Genomic DNA, 16,091 nt, shown 5'->3' with positions numbered 1-16,091 from the left:
CACACCTGATCCCCAACCCCTGCCTCCCCTCCTCACCCCTCCTCCCTCCCTCTAAATCCCACTCAGAAGGGGAAATAACTTTCTTAAAGCAGCTGTTGTCCATGTAGCCACAAGGGGTCGCTGCAGACCTGACTCAAACACAGTTTCCCATTGGCCCTTCCAACTTCTACCTAGCTGCCTCTGGAGGAAGGGAGGTGACAAGGGGAGGGAATGAGGGGGGTTGGCCAATGCTTCCTAGTGACCCCTCCCTTGCAGGCCAGACCCAGAGCTCACTTCCAATCTGGCTCCTTCCTTTATTGTACTCTTCACCTTTCAGCTCCTGTCCTAAGTTTTAAGCATGTGTTACACATCTCCAATCCGTCCTGTCTTTAGAACCTAACTCAGAAGTGTTCTGAATCTTTCTTGGATCTCTGCTTCCAGCAAATCCTGTGGTCCCAGTCCTAAGCTAAACAGCTAAGTACCTGCACCCAGGCTGCTTCATCTCTTGGACCTCCCAAGAGGTGACATTTGGAAGGAGTCTAGCAGTGCTAGGTCAACTGGCTCACTCTTCTAACAATGCTAGCCTTGATCAAGGACTTCCTCCTTGTGTGCCATGGCTCTAAGCCTGTGATGGCCAAGAAAGCAGCCAACAGCCACGTGTAACGTCAAACACTAAATCTCCAAAAACGAAAGCAAATGCAGTTGTCGTTCCTCCACCTTGGCAGCTGATTTCAAGTGTTTGATATCGGTGGTGCAACCGAGAACTACCGCAGGAAGCTGCCAGGGACGGTTTTCAGCATCTCAGAGCAGCCCAAGAGACAGCACTGTTTAAGCACCTAATGGTTTTAAGTCTCAGGAAACCTCCCTTACACTCGAAGTATAATCATTTGTTCACCTTAGAGGTAAGGTCCCCGAAACCCAAAAGTTGTAAGACTTAGCCAAGGTCTCTCGTCAGATTAAGAATCAACGCCAGGTTTCAAGCTTGGGTGGTTGACTGACTCCATACCTAGCCTGCCCCTCCTATGCCCAGAGCTGTCCCCAGTGACGTCTCCTGAGTTCCCCTGTGACCTCCTGGGAGTTAAACTGACATCTCTCTGTCTCGAAAACCTACTCGCCCTCACGGCTGTACTGGGGCTTCCAGCCTCTTTTGGAAAAGAATCCTTCCACCTTTCTGTCCAATCCCCTGCAGGTGTGGCTGACCTGCAGCCAAGGATATGAGGGTAGCCCAACACAAAATTATATGCCTGCTCAAAGCCTCTGCAGTTTCGTTTTGTAACTCCTTGCGTGGTTCTTGGGTGGACTTTGTTGGTGACAATGTCAGGTTGCAAAGCAAACGCAGTGATGGGTCTGGAGCCTTTCACTAACCCGTCGTAGGTCTCCACTCAGTGTAGACTGGGTCCTAGGAGATTCGAGACCTGGGCAGATTTCTAACCTCACCGCTACTCTCCAGAGTCACCTTCGTCCGCAAGGGAGTGACGAGCAGCCAGCTGAGCTCAGACAGTCAACTCATCCACCTATAGTGGTACACCAGCATGTCACCCTCGGGGGTGGGGGTGGGGGATGACTTAGGATTCACTTCACACCCACAACTGCTGGGACACAGTGACAGTAGATGAAGCCAGGGAGATGATTTGCACATTCTGAGCTCCCGACGTCACAGATGCTTTGCGTGTGAAGTGACTCTGTCTCCTTCACCGGAACTGACCTGTGCCATTGCTGAACAGAGCTGAAGAAAAACCAGAAATCTGCAGGCAAAGAACGAAGAAGGGAAACATAGGTACGAACCCCTCTAGGTGAGTGGTAAGGCACTAGACTCTATCTTTTCTCCTTTCTGAGTGAACACTAAAGCGTTGATCTGACCACCAGAACACTACCAGCAGTATCAGAGTCAGATGGGTTCCCATTTCCACCAAGTCAGAAAATCTTTGGCAAGAACACAGAAAAGTCGCTCTCTCTGTTCTTACCTTCATCAGGAAATGAATATTTTCTCCCAACTACATAGTGTTTGGGTTTCAGACCCTGGGACAAGGGGCTGAGGTGTGTATTTTACACACCAAAGCATCCCAGCATCCCTCAGTCTCTCTACCTGGCATAATCAACTTTGCAGCCCAGAGTCTCTCTTCCTTTCAGAGGCTCTTCCCTAAAGAATCCAAAGATGTTCTCTCTCTCTCTCTCTCTCTCTCTCTCTCTCTCTCTCTCTCTCTCTCTCTCTCTCTCTCCTCTCTCTCTCTCTCTCTCTCCTTGCTTCACTCTTTCCTTCTCTCTCCCCTGTCTGAGGATCCCAGAGTAGCTCCAGGTATTGATTGCTCTGCTGCCCCATTTTACTTCTCACTTCAGTGAAGCCCCATGCCCTGCGTTAGCCCTTTAAAATTGGGGGGAAAGTTGAATCGCTCCCACTTTTGCAGGATCATTGCTGTCAGCTCCAAGCCTGACCTCAACCCTAGCTAGTTAGAAACATTTTCCTGCAGTGAATAAAGTGGCTTTTGGTTTATTTCTGACTTCGGGGGTCCTTTGATCATTATTTACGTACCTGTGACCCCAACACTGTCCCTCTCTCTGCAGGGTCTTTCTCTCTCTTCCCCCTCGTTTCTCTCTCACCTCCATTGGCAACTTCCCTAGCCTTTTTCTTGGGGCCAGTGAACTTGCCTGCCCAAGGGCAACTTCCCAATAAGCCTGCGTTTATATATATATATATATATATATATATATATATATATATATATATATACATATATATATATATATATGTGTGTGTGTGTGTGTGTGTGTGTGTGTGTGTGTGTGTGTGTGTGTGTGTAATATCCACTTGGATTGGTTTATTTCACTGATGGAGAAATAACTGATCACGTAGAACGTTTTGTCTAGACTTCCTCAGAAAATTCCTCCTGCTATTCCACCAGATCCCTCCATCTCTTATCTTGTGTGTTCTGTTCTGTCCTCAGTGACTATGAAGATCTCTGTGAGGGACCTCTGAGTTCTCTCCAGTTTTATCGAGTACAAATAAAGCTTGTATGAAGACACTTTGCGTGCCCTTCGATGCCCGCATGTGTGCATTCTCAGGAAGAGGCTGGGTCACCATGTGTCAACATTTTACTCCTAGTAAATCCTTTCGCACTTATTCCCATGGTGGTTGAATCCGTTTCTGAGTCTGTTGGCTCAGCAGCAAATCATACCAGGGAGCACATGGTGGTGTTCGTTACCTCGTGGCCAATGGGAAGCAGAGAGAGATGGGAAGAGCAGGGATCGCACATCCTTGATGACTACAGCCTCCCGCTCAAGCCCAGCCTCTTAAAGGAGACCCAATACGTGGGTTTTGAGAGAATAATCTAGAGCCAGATTACAGCAAGGAAAGACTTCATCAGGCTACCAGAGGAATGAAAGTTGAGTGGCCATGGTTTCAGTATTACTCTATCACTCAGGGAGGCTGAGGCTGAGTTCAAACAGTCTGTGAAGCTTTTCAGAGGAGATCCCCCATGGCTGTGATCCATCCCAGCCGGCTCCCTGGCATGAGCTTTGTGAAGCCAGAGAAAACACTTATTAGTGATTTACCTGACTCTTTCATACTCTGTGTCAAATAAAATCAATTTATTATTGATTATCAGTTTATTATATATTTATACATTTATTAAATTTAGTAATTCTATCTATATTTTATTGGTTTATCTATTTATTGAGTATCATATATTAGATATATTATGTTTGTATAAATATACTTATATATAACAAAGAGGAAATGCCAGTGTGAGCTTACCAAATTTCTCTGTTACAAAATACAATGTGGTGTGTGTGGGGGTGGGGGGAGGTTACCTCCTTTGACAGGCCCGAGTCAAGTGCCCCCCCTGAGAAATTATACCATGCAACAGATCTGGTGTAAAAAGCGTTTATTGGGGGAGGAGAGTGAGGACCTAGGGTAGAGAGAGCCATGAGAGAGGGCATGCACAGGGAATAGAGAGAGGAAACTCAGGGAGGAGGAAAGAGAGGAGGAGGGCGAGGGGAGAGAGCTCTGGGATGCTGGAAACCTTTTTACAACCTCATACACCTGGCTACCTGGTGGCTACGGATGTGTTAGGTTTTGACGTAGGTTCTTCAAGGGCAGACAAGTAGAATTCCCTGTCATCTACCACTTCCTCGAGCCTTAACACCTCTTAGATTAGAAGGGCCACCCACTCAACCCCCCAGATCAGAAGGACTGGTTTTTCTCTCCCCAGCTTCATCTCTGCCTACTGTCTGACCTGCTCTGCTTCAAGAAAGGCACCATGCTGCTCTGGATGGTTCTACTGCTCTGTGGTGAGTTAAGGGGCTCTGGTGCTCCTTCCTGCAAACACCGGTCCTAGCCTTTTCTTTCCAGATTCACAGAGAATTAGTACATGGAGCTTGAGAAAAGTGTGTGCACATTGGCAAGCTGAGGAGCGCTGTACAGGGTGGAAGCATTCCTCTCTCCTAAACTCTGAGGTCCCATTGTTTCTCATAGTCACTTTTAACCTATGAAATAATTTTTAGGGCTATCCTAAGGAAAGGCTTCCCCCGGGAGAATCAGAGGGAAGAGTAGAGACCGGGGTGTAGGGACTGCTTATTTTGTTCAACAACAACAGGACTTGGGAGGCTTCATTCTTATGAAGCCTTAGAATTCTCTGAGTACCATTTACTGATGGCCAGAGTTCTCCCTTGGTCAAAAAACATCCTGCACACTGGCTAGCCAAGGCCCTTCTCAAGCTGGTCTCGCCTCTTCTGCCTCCGTTGTCTCTCCGAAGGTAGTATGGTGAACTTTGCCACCTTACAGGTCCGTGGTTCTGGTTGGAAGTCAGTGATCCCTGTCTCTCTCCTCGCCGTTTCCCCAGCCGCATTGGCCAGTCACGTGACTGCTCCAGAGTAGAAGCTTGCAGTGAAGAGGGTCTCTGACCCCCTCAACTCAGCTCAGCCTCAGCTAGGTCCATATACGTATAATGTATATACAATTTCCATTGGCAGTTTTCTTAGTTGACATTTTGGGTGGGACTGGAGGGCAGGGAAGAAAGAAAACGTATTTTCCAGTGAACTGTTTGCTTGTTTGTTTCTTGGTCATTTGCTTGTTTGGTTTATTTCATGGACAAAATTATAAGCAAAATTATTCCAAACGGTGACCTCGTCCTGGACAGAGCTTGTGGAAATGCAAGGCTGTTGAAGACAGCGGCTGTTCCACTTCGGGTTCTTCTCTCTTCTTCATCATGGTGCCACTCTGTGCTCTAGGGATGGCCATCTTGGCAAGTGACTGACACTCAGGCTACTACAGGGGAAGGGCTACCTATGCTGAATATACTTCAGTAGAAGGTTCACAGGGTAGGGGGGTGGAGTTCTATGACCTCGTGGAAGGAACGGATTTTGGGACTTGTTGAGGTCACCTCAGTTTTGAACCTAGGATCTAGATGGAGAACTGCAAAGCTGGGGAGAAGGAGCCAGTGACCAGTTTAGTGGCATTCAGTATAGTGGAGAACTAGACACAAATGGTCACACTTGATGCCCAGGGACCCGGGAATAACAGCTTAATGCACTTATCCCAGGGGTGGGCATGTGGTAACAGTTGCACATCTGCCATTTCCTCTCAGACGTGAACAGAGAGAAGAAGAAAAGCAGAACAAAATGACTAAACGCCTGCTTTGTAGCATGCTTGTCTTGTCTAGCTATTAGAAGTTTCTAGGTTGGGGATTTAGCTCAGTGGTTGAGCGCTTGCCTAGCAAAGTAAGGCCCTGGGTTCAGTCCCCAGCTCCGAAAAAATAGAAGTTTCTAGAGCTGTAACCCACATAACAAGAGCAAACCAGAGACGACAAGACCTAGCCACCAGAGATTGAGTCCCAGGCATTCACCGTTCCTCCCTCCTCGTCAGACATACATGGAAATAGCATGCATGCTGCGGTCATCATAATGAGTGAAAATGACTACATATCACTCTCTAGGTATCTAGAAGACTTGAGGTTCCCACATCAAACATGACAGGATCTGTCTCCACATTGATATGGAACCTTTGAGGGACAGTCCTTAGCTTCCTTCTGAACCAAGAATTAGACAAGTTCCCTCTCCTAGTGTAACCCATCGCCCACATTATTGCAGGGGCCTTTGGGGGATCCCACTCAGGGTTTAATAATAAAGACACAGAGGCATGTGTACAGTATAAGACTGCTGACCTTTTTGCTGGGCAGTCTCTCAGCTAGCCCTCTAACTTACCCAACCTTCACTACCACTGTGTCCCAGCCACATGGCTCTCTCTCTACCTTCCTTCTCTTCCATTCTCCTTTCTTGGTCAGCCATTCAGCCCCTTCAGCCTCTAGCACTTTATTCTGCAAATGCCACCCTTTTCTCATACAGAAAAAGCTATTAACATAGTGGGAGGAGGGCTACATATCACACACACACACACACACACACACACACACACACACAGTTCCCCACACCCCACCTTCCTTATATCCTTACAAACTCTGTCCAGGACGAGGTCACCATTTGGAATAATTTTGCTTGTCTGTTTCATGAAATAAATCAAACAAGCAAATGGCCAAGAAACAAACAAGCAAATAGACCATTGGAAAACAAATTTTCTCCCTCTGCCCCTGCCCAAAAGAAAACTGTCAAAAATTATATATACAAGTAATAACTTTGGGGTACAGCACATTGGACATAGCTGAGGCTGAGCTGAGTTGAGGGGGTCAGAGACCTTCTGCACTGCAAGCTTCTACTCTGGAGCAGTCACGAGACTGGCCAATGTGGCTGGGGAAACAGCAAGGAGAGAGACAGGGACCACTGACTTCCAACCAGACCCAAGTTAGATGGCAAAGCTCACTGTACCCCCTGCAGAGAGACTGTAGCAACAATGTTACTACATTGTTACTACAATGTTATTTGTTGGCCACCTACAAAGAAGACAAATCCAAACTATGTGTGGCGGAATAGATTTGTCTTCTCAACACCCAGGAGCCAGAAACAGGAGCCTTGCCATGAGTCAGAGGCCAGCCTAGGCTATGGGACGAGTTCAAGGGCAGCTTGGGCTACAGAATAAGGCCGTGTCTCCCAAATAAGTTAGAATTCTGCCAATCCTCTGAAGAGTACTAGTAGTAGGACTGTGGAGCGCTGTTACTCTGGAAAGTAACAGTAATACAATAGGATTCTATGAACATGAGAATTCTTCTGACCAGGGTCCGAGGGAAGGCCTGTCCAGAAAGACAAAATTGGACCAGAAGTAATGTAGAGGATTATGGGTAATGTGTCCACTATAAATATTTGCTAGTTAAATGGTTTGGGGGGAGTAATTGATTGGTTAAGTGGTTGGGTGGTAAGTAGATGGATGAGTGGCTTGGGGGCTGGGTGGTTGGTAGCTCAAAATTATATAAAGACCAGTTGTCTGTGTGAAAGTTTTTCTGCTACTTAATTGTATCACTTTGATCTCTTGCAGTTTCCATGACTGAAGCCCAAGGTGAGTCACCAGGTGGGAGGTTCTGGTGGGACAGGAAGGTACTATTGCTCATGAGTCCTAGAGGACAGTGGCTTTCTGGGCAGGACCTCTCTTTCCAGATGACTGTGGGGTAATCCACTGAACCCTGAGATTTCCACAATAATGTCCAACATGAAGAGATTCTGAGTTTAATTCCCAGAAACCATAGGGTGACTCACAACCATCTGTGATGGAATCTGATGCCCTCTTCTGGTGTGTCTGAAGACAGTGACAGTGTACTCATATTTTAAAAAAAAATAATCTTTTTTTTTAAATGCCCAATATGTAGCCAGAGGATGCAAGGAATTTGGGAGAGCCCTAGACCAGCCCAGATACCCACTTTTCATCTCTGGGAGACACAGCCACTAAGGAGTCTTCTGGCTCTGACCTTCTGGGGTTCTCATGGGACCTGGCTTTGGAAGAGTCCTTCCAGATTCCCTGAGAACAATGGACAAGCTCTAGAGATGAAACTCTCTCTTCTAGTCTCGCAGTTGTAGCCTGACCTATGCGGAAGGTCAGTCCTCAGCCCCCTGGGCTTCACTCTCTGGCACTTTCTTCCTCAGCCCTGGATTGATGTCTCCCCAGAGTTGTTCCAGGATCCTGTGCTGAGTCGTCTCAACTCTTCAGAGACATCAGATCTGCTCCTGAAGTGTACAACCAAGGTGGACCCCAACAAGCCAGCTTCTGAGCTCTTTTACTCTTTCTACAAGGACAACCACATCATTCAGAACAGGAGTCACAACCCACTATTTTTCATCTCAGAAGCCAATGAGGAAAACTCTGGGCTTTACCAGTGTGTGGTGGACGCTAAGGATGGCACAATTCAGAAAAAGAGTGACTATCTGGATATCGACCTCTGCAGTAAGTGGATGGGTGAAGAGAGATACCCCTAATGGGTCCAGACGTGGGGCAACAGGGTTCCCTGGGAATAGGTAAGCGTCCTAGGGGTGGGGGAGATCCTGGATCCTGGGCAGTCAGACTGACTCTCCCATTTCGTGTGCCCTCCTCCAGCTTCTGTATCCCAACCTGTGCTGACTCTGCAACACGAAGCCACTAACCTTGCTGAAGGAGACAAAGTGAAGTTTCTTTGTGAGACCCAGCTGGGCTCCCTTCCTATCCTTTACTCATTCTATATGGATGGAGAGATCCTAGGGGAACCTCTGGCTCCCTCTGGCAGAGCTGCCTCCCTCCTCATCTCAGTGAAGGCAGAGTGGAGTGGCAAGAACTACTCCTGTCAAGCTGAAAACAAAGTCTCCAGAGATATAAGTGAGCCCAAGAAGTTCCCCTTGGTTGGTATGTTCTGTCCCACATACTCTCTTAACCCCCTATAACTGGAAGGAGTCAGACTTCACTCCTCTGCAACTTCCCACCATACCCGCTTCACTGAATACAGACCCTGATCGGAGTGTCTGGCAGAGGGTGGGGTCCCCATGGGTAACCCCTTGTGGAGGGGTTACATGGCCAGCCGTAACATGATTAGTCATGCTAGCTAGCTAGCACCTTCCGAGCCATCTACCAGTCCCACTTACAAGGCTGGTCCAGGCCCCATCTTTTCCTCCAAAGCTGTCCTTTTGTCTCCTTTGCTAGTTTGGGATGTATTTCTGAGCAGTCATTTCCTCAGTCTCAGGTACTGCCTCAATGAAGAGCACCACGATGGTTATCTGGCTACCTGTAAGCTGCTTGGTGGGATGGCCATGGCTGCTGCGGTTCTGATTTAGTTCTTCAAGCCCTGCAAAAAAAAAAACATGGTTAGTAAGTCTTTTCAGATCCCTTACTTGTCCCCAGCATTTCCCAGCTCTTGATATCTTTGAAGTTAGCCTGTAACATTATGGGTTTCCTTACGACATCTTCATATACATATGTCATACTTTGCGGCTGCCATTTTCAATTCATCTTTTACAGGCCATCTATCTCTCTTGAGCTTTTCTGTCATCCTTGTGAGGAAGTTAATCCCCTCACCCTTTTCGTGGATGAGAGAGCTAAGGACTTCTCAGATATGATGTCTAATAAGGTTACACACACTTAGTGGTAGCCGAGATGGGACTAGAATCTAAGTCAGTAATCCCTAGTTCTTCCTAGGTCCAAATTAAAGAGCAGTGAAAGGGTCTGTGTTCTCTTAGGGAAGGGAAGCCAGAAGCCAGAAGGTGGGAGGAGATAAATGCATACACCCTGACATGAATGTTTCTCCTTCCACAGCCAGACCTGAGACTCCTACCCCAAAAGACCTAGTAAGGAGGAATCCCTTTTCTCAGTCTTTATCCCGTTCTCCTATCTGCCTCCCTATACTGACCTAACTCTCCTACAGGACAGTCTTCTCTATGCATCGTTGACTAAAAGGAGAGATAAATGAGGTTCCCACCAACCATCTGGTTCCAAACACCAGGACCTACCAAGATCCCCTTGGACTTTACAATGATGCTCTCTGTCTTCCTCCAACATACACCCATCTCCAGCTCCCAGCTTCCAGCCTCCAGCACTCACCAGTGACTCCAAGTTCTGTCTGTGGGTCACCCAGTTCCTAGCCCAGCAGTGAGGAAGACTCACGTCCTATTCCTGGCCTGGGGCTCCTGAACTGCAGGTTCTCTTCTGGGTGGGAAACCAGGCAATGGTGTGAGCATCCTTCACACACACACACACACACACACACACACACACACACACACACACACACAGTTCCAGGGGCTCCTGAACTGCAGGTTCTCTTCTGGGTGGGAAACCAGGCAATGGTGTGAGCATCCTTCACACACACACACACACACACACACACACACACACACACACACACACACAGTTCCAGGGGCTCCTGAACTGCAGGTTCTCTTCTGGGTGGGAAACCAGGTAATGGTGTGAGCATCCTTCACACACACACACACACACACACACACACACACACACACACACACAGTTCCAGAAGTAACATTGTACACAGAGCCACAGATATCTTCTTTCAGTACAAATGGAAAAGGGTTTTTCTTCCAGATAGATAATAGATAGACAGACACACAGACAGATAGATAGATGATAGATAATATATAGATTAGCTAGATTATAGGCAATAGATAGATAGATAATAGATAGATGGTAGATAGATACATAGATAGAGATTTGAAGAGATAGATGAATGGAGATAGATAGATAGATAGATAGATAGATAGATAGATAGATAGATAGACAGACTTGAAGAGATAGATGAATGGATATCAATACATACATACATACATACATACATACATACATAGGTAACAAGACAGAGAAGATGATATAGATAAGATACTAGATAACTAGCTACCAATAGATATATGTGTGTTTGTGGATAAATGGACAATAAATAGATTTTTATATAGAAAGAAAATATACTTATCCTGAAAGGAAAGTACAAAGCCCTGACTGTAGGACTAGCGGACCTCTCAGAAGTTCAGCAAGACCAAGGTAAACCAACAAATGGGCTGCCCATACAGTATCATAGAATCTTGACAAGGGGTCAGAGCCATGAAGGCAGCAGGAACTCTGCCTTCTCCTGTAATTCTGAGCATGCCCCGTTCAGAAACGGACCTCAGCTCGCCCAAAGCTCCAAACTACAGGGTGCCCGGGAAAAGTCAGTCATCGATTTCTTGCATTTAAAAAGTGGTTGTAAGACCTAGTTTGTTAAAAGAAATATGTCCATTCGCATCTGGCAGTTTGGTGTTGGTTTGAGGTGTCCACACCCAGTCAAGGATGCTGCTCCTTTAGGCCCTGGTCCAGCTATACTGGTCCCTGTTCTGACTCACAGACAGCAGAGTCTGACACCAGACCCCACCTGCCTTGCCTATGAAGGAAACATCAGTGCACCACAGACCCACTAACATCCTAGATAGTGGCTCCCCAGGCTCTCCAATGTCAACAGTGTGGAGGCTACTGGGGTGCTTAATAGAAATGCAGCCATTCAGACCCAACCCCAGATTTTGTTAGATCAAAATCTGCATTTCAGTAAGATCCCAGGGCAACTTGCAACTTTCAAAGGGGCTGATCTGTTAACAAGAGACTTTAGGGAAGTCCCTAATCTGTTTCCTGGTCCTAGCCACCATCCAGTCCACATCCAGGAAATGCCAAGCCCTTCTCAGCCACTTACCAGAGAGCCTACTGAGAAGACTGAACAGCTCAACCAGACAATCTATAGGCAGAGCATACTTGCAGACCCCAAACCATTGCTCCTCCCTCAAGAGAAAAACTACCCCCTTATATAAATACTAAAACACAGACGTGTCAGCTCATGAAGGAAAACTGGATAAGGCCAGATGTCTCCAGCCCTTCCAGTTCTTCCCAGAGAGCGTAGACTGCCTCCTCCCTGAATTGTCCGCCTCCCACCCTTACTACCCCAGTAACCCAGACTAGTGCCAGTCTGAATTGCTTTTAAGAAATCGGTGACAAGCACAAAAAAAAATCACAGCAAATATTTAGGAAATTTTATAGCAAGCTGACAGAGTAATTGTATGTTTGTTTAATAGAATCATAAAATTAGAGTTTGTCTTTTGTAGGTATGCCTTTTTTTATTCTGTTTTTCTAGTAATTTGCTTTTATTATAGTCTACAGAAGTACAGGTCCACAATGGATTGGAAAGGAAAAACAGGTTGTTTGGCTCGGATGACAGAAAAGCTACACACACTCTCTCTCTCTCTCTCTCTCTCTCTCTCTCTCTCTCTCTCTCTCTCTCTCTCTCGTGCTCAGGGACGTTTCTTTCCTCACTGGTATCTGTCTCCACAGATCTTTGTACACAGCTGAAAACATCCTTTTCCCTTAGTTTAGAAAAGAATAAACTGCGATTTTTTTTTCAAAAATGATCCATTACTAAGAAAACTGAAAGAGAAAGAAAGGAAGGGAAAAAGAAAGAAAGCCTCCCCAAAGCTCAGACAGCAGAGCTCTCTGAGGATGCCTATACTTTCCAGCCCTCACTATCCCTGGTTTGTGGAATATTAGCATCCAACCCAACCCAAAGCCCCACGTCCTGGGAGGGAGTGGGGGGAAGCACATCTCACTGGGAAAACAGGATAGACCCAGTTGACACTAAGGAAAGGCACTGGAGAGAACTGACAGCTACTGCCTGCCACAGGTACCTGATAGCACTAGTCACAGGCCCGCCCACCTGTCGCCTCCAAACAGTCCCCCACTCCCTGTGTCTTTTTTTCTCCAGTCAGAGCTACATGCAAATGGTTATGTACCTAGAAGAACATGGTGATCATGCCTTTTCTGGGGACCTGGGCTCTATAGGTTCATGTTGCCTAAAGGATAAGGGTACAGGAAAGAATCCCGTGCCTGGATTGGGGTACTGAGTGTAGCAGTCTGGAATTGCCCCTTAAGAGAAGGAGAAGGAAATATGCCCTTGGGAGCCCCGTGGCTGCCCGCTGCTGGCTGCCCTCTGCTGGCCATCTCTGGTACTGAAGAATTTGTGTGCTGACTACGCTCAGTCTAATCCATTCACAGGAAACCTGCATCTTAAAATATGGGGATTGGGGGTGCAGCTCAACTGATAGAGTACTTCCTAGGCATGTGGAAATCCCTGGAAGCATCTTGGGAACCCAAGGTGTTGATGAGTACCGGAGGTCTCAGCATTCATGAGGTGGAGACAGAAGGCTCAGAAGTTCAGCTTCATCTTCAGCTACATAACAAGTTTCCAGGACATTCAAGGCTATATGTGACCCTGTATTGAGAATTTTGGTCTCTGAAAAAAAAACAGTTATGTTATATGAATGTGTTTTTTTTGTTTTGTTTTAATCCCAGGTATGAAAATAAGAGGCTGCTTATCACAGCAGGTGATTGTGATTTGCCGTCTGCACTAGCAAGGACATGATTTTTGCCAATTGTAGATAATCTAATTTAGGGGACTCTGGAGAGGGTATGAATGACAGAGCCTAGAGAGGGATTAGGGGCGCTATGAAGAAGGATGCTGCTGCTGCTGCTGGTCTTCTTGCTCCTGGTGGCTGTTGTTAAGGATTGTCATGTGGTCGTGTTCAAGAGAAGAAGTCGGAGACATGACTATGAAGATTGGACTTGCTTCAAGGAACCCAATGCCCCAAATCAGCAGAAAGTAGTATAAAAAAGGTCTATGCCCCACTTTCCCCTCTAGCCTTCTTTCTCTCCTAACTAGTGTTTGTGAGTTGGAATTGGGGTGGAAAAGGGTTTGGAGGGGAGGCGGAGTTATAAGAACCTAATAAAGTAGCTTTCAAAATATCTCAAAAGCGTGTGTGTGTGAGAGAGAGACAGACAGACAGAGACACAGAAAAAACTTAGAGATTAGAGAGAGATTGAATAACACCTGATTGTTGTTTTATACATGGCTACATGACCATACAGTTTAGATGCAAGACAAAATGGAACCAAGAGGGTTGTGTACCTTGGGATTCTTGGGATTCCTTTCAATTCCAAGCTGGTTCAGATTTGGCTAAAAAGCAAGGTCTACCTGCTTATTCAAATGAGAAGCTCTGTGCCCTCTGTGGCTTCAGTCTTCCCCCCCCCCCCGCACTGTGGAAAGCCACAGCAGCAGCTTTCAGGACCCAGAGCCCTCAGCAAGTCTGCCTCTGCTTCTCACTGCACATGGGGACTTCAGCAGAGAGTCAGCGGAGTGACTCAATCATTTCAGAAGGTGGTCCAGGTCTACTTAACTTCTGGAATCTTTTCCACGTGGAGCACATCAATCGTGATGGCCACATTCGTCATCAGTTACAGGATGACTGCCGCCCAGTTTGTGCGTTCTGACCTCATGGGGATTGTGCATCCTGGATGCCCTATAAAGGTTTATTGGATGCCTTGATCTGCAGGAGATGAGAACCCAACAAGTGTTTGGTGGAGGATGAATGTCTGTATGAGCCTCCAGTTCCCCTCTCTACCTCAATAAAACTCTGTGCTGACTTTGTTTCCTTTTATGCACCCTCCCTTCCCATCTCTAGGAAGGTATCTCATTGCCTCAAAAGCAGAGAGGCCCTGAGATGGAATCCCAGCGACCCAGGCTCCTGCACCCACACACTCCTTCATGTTCTTCCTTCTCACCCACTCCACACACTGAAGACATTGTCCCCTCTACCTCTTTACAAGCTAGAGCCAGGGTGAGACAGGACAGGCGGGACATGATTGAGTTGGAGAAGACAGTCTATGCCAGCACCATCTCAGGAGTAAGGAATACCCAGGGCACACATGTGGAAATGGTGGCCGTGGATATTTCTAGGAAATGGCTGAAGTAAGCTTGGCTCTCCCAAGCTGTTCTGCATCAGGCCCAGTCTTCCTGACACACCACAGCTGCCCAAGAAGACTGGCTGGGGAGGGTGGGGGGGCTGCTGTTGGAGATAGATCTGGCGGGTATGCCTTACAAGGTACTGAAAAAGAACATTTCAGACCTGGTTAAATGATCTATTAGCAATCCACAGAGCAGCAGCTCGCCTATAAGATCAGGAAAGGTGCCTGGTGACCTGACCAGAGTTGGGACTTTGCAGGCAGAAAGGACCAGAGCAAATAGGTACGAGGCAGGGGAAGCCAGTCAGACATTTCAGAGGTATAGTCCTGGAAGGACTGAAACTGTGCTGGAGCCTTAACTCAGGTGATAGTGTTTGCCTAGCATGCATAAATCCTATGGTTCAACCCCCTGATGCCCCATAAACTGGAAGTGGTGGGGCACACCTGTTATCTCAGCTTTGAAGAGGTACAGACAAAAGGGTCAGAAGTTCAAGGTCATCCTTTATTATCAGTGAGTTCAAGGCCAGCCTGTAAACTACAAGACCCCATAATTTTTTTTTAATGCTCTTCTTCTGAGTAACTGATTTAAAAAATTCTTATCTTTTAGAAACTTGCCTGCTAGGAATAACGCCAATCTACTTTGGTCTGGTCGGGATCTCAGTCCACAATGGCCTCCTTCGAGTTTGATTGAGAAGTGGCGTTCTGACAGTCTTCTTCAGACCCTGCTGTACACTTCCTCTCTGAGCTACACTTAGAGGTTTCCCCCATCATTCCCCAGTAAATGCCTGTCGTTCCCCTTCACTCTCAGTTCCCCAGGAGCATGTTGAATGCCTCTTCCTCCACAGCCACTGCCACTTCATCCCTTTCCCTGCCAGATTCTCCCAGCTCCCAGTTTCACCCTGTGGAAGCAGCATGGCCCCATGCTGCCCTTGCAGACGGAGCATCTCAAACACAACCAGGCTAGCCCTCACCCATTTCCACCCAGCCTAGAGGTCTGCACCAAGTACTCTGGGTTGATGGCTCTGTTCAGGCATGTGGCTTGGCCACCTGCTTGCCCTTCCTGTAGCCAGTGGTAGAAGTGGGCAAATGGTGAGGCCCAGGCTATATAACACAGGGCAGATAAACCTACTTCTCCAGTCTCGGTCTCGGTATGCATAGACTCCTCCTGATTCCAGCTTCCCAGAAAGCCCTGGGGGAGACAGGAGTAGCAGCCCTAACAGCCAGCTGCTTCCTTAATTAAGGAATGCAGGGAGTGGCCTCTTTGAACTCACCTGCTAATTTACTCTAGCACATTCCCCCCTGTGGCTGGGTAATTAATGTGGTGTGAACCAGTGATTAGCAGTTCTAGAGAGAACCTGCCTGCCTCGGGACTTAACCCTTCCCAGCACCTGGGATGAAGCACCTCCTTCAGTCTGCCTTTCTCCAGCTGTCATACAGCAGGGAGAAAATTTTC

The 16,091-nt window shown here is 47.1% G+C and overlaps 1 protein-coding gene across 4 annotated transcripts; it reads left to right on the top strand.

Moving 5' to 3' along the window:
- The first annotated feature begins 1,067 nt into the window (after positions 1-1,067).
- On the top strand, positions 1,068-13,650 carry Fcrl6 (Fc receptor-like 6). 4 transcript variants are annotated; one of them, XM_087581093.1, is made up of 8 exons: positions 1,068-1,772; positions 2,922-3,025; positions 4,188-4,266; positions 7,400-7,420; positions 8,024-8,299; positions 8,450-8,731; positions 9,060-9,186; positions 13,193-13,642. In XM_087581093.1, exons 3-7 carry the CDS (start codon positions 4,236-4,238, stop codon positions 9,149-9,151), a joined length of 702 nt encoding a protein of 233 aa, XP_087437219.1. In that variant the 5' UTR covers positions 1,068-1,772; positions 2,922-3,025; positions 4,188-4,235; the 3' UTR covers positions 9,152-9,186; positions 13,193-13,642.
- The last annotated feature ends 2,441 nt before the right edge of the window (positions 13,651-16,091 follow it).

The sequence above is a fragment of the Rattus norvegicus genome, chromosome 13, assembly GCF_021556685.1.
Source record: "Rattus norvegicus strain SHRSP/BbbUtx chromosome 13, alternate assembly SHRSP_T2T, whole genome shotgun sequence".
In the NCBI taxonomy this organism is placed as follows: domain Eukaryota; kingdom Metazoa; phylum Chordata; class Mammalia; order Rodentia; family Muridae; genus Rattus; species Rattus norvegicus.
This window is presented reverse-complemented; position numbering and strand designations above follow the sequence as displayed.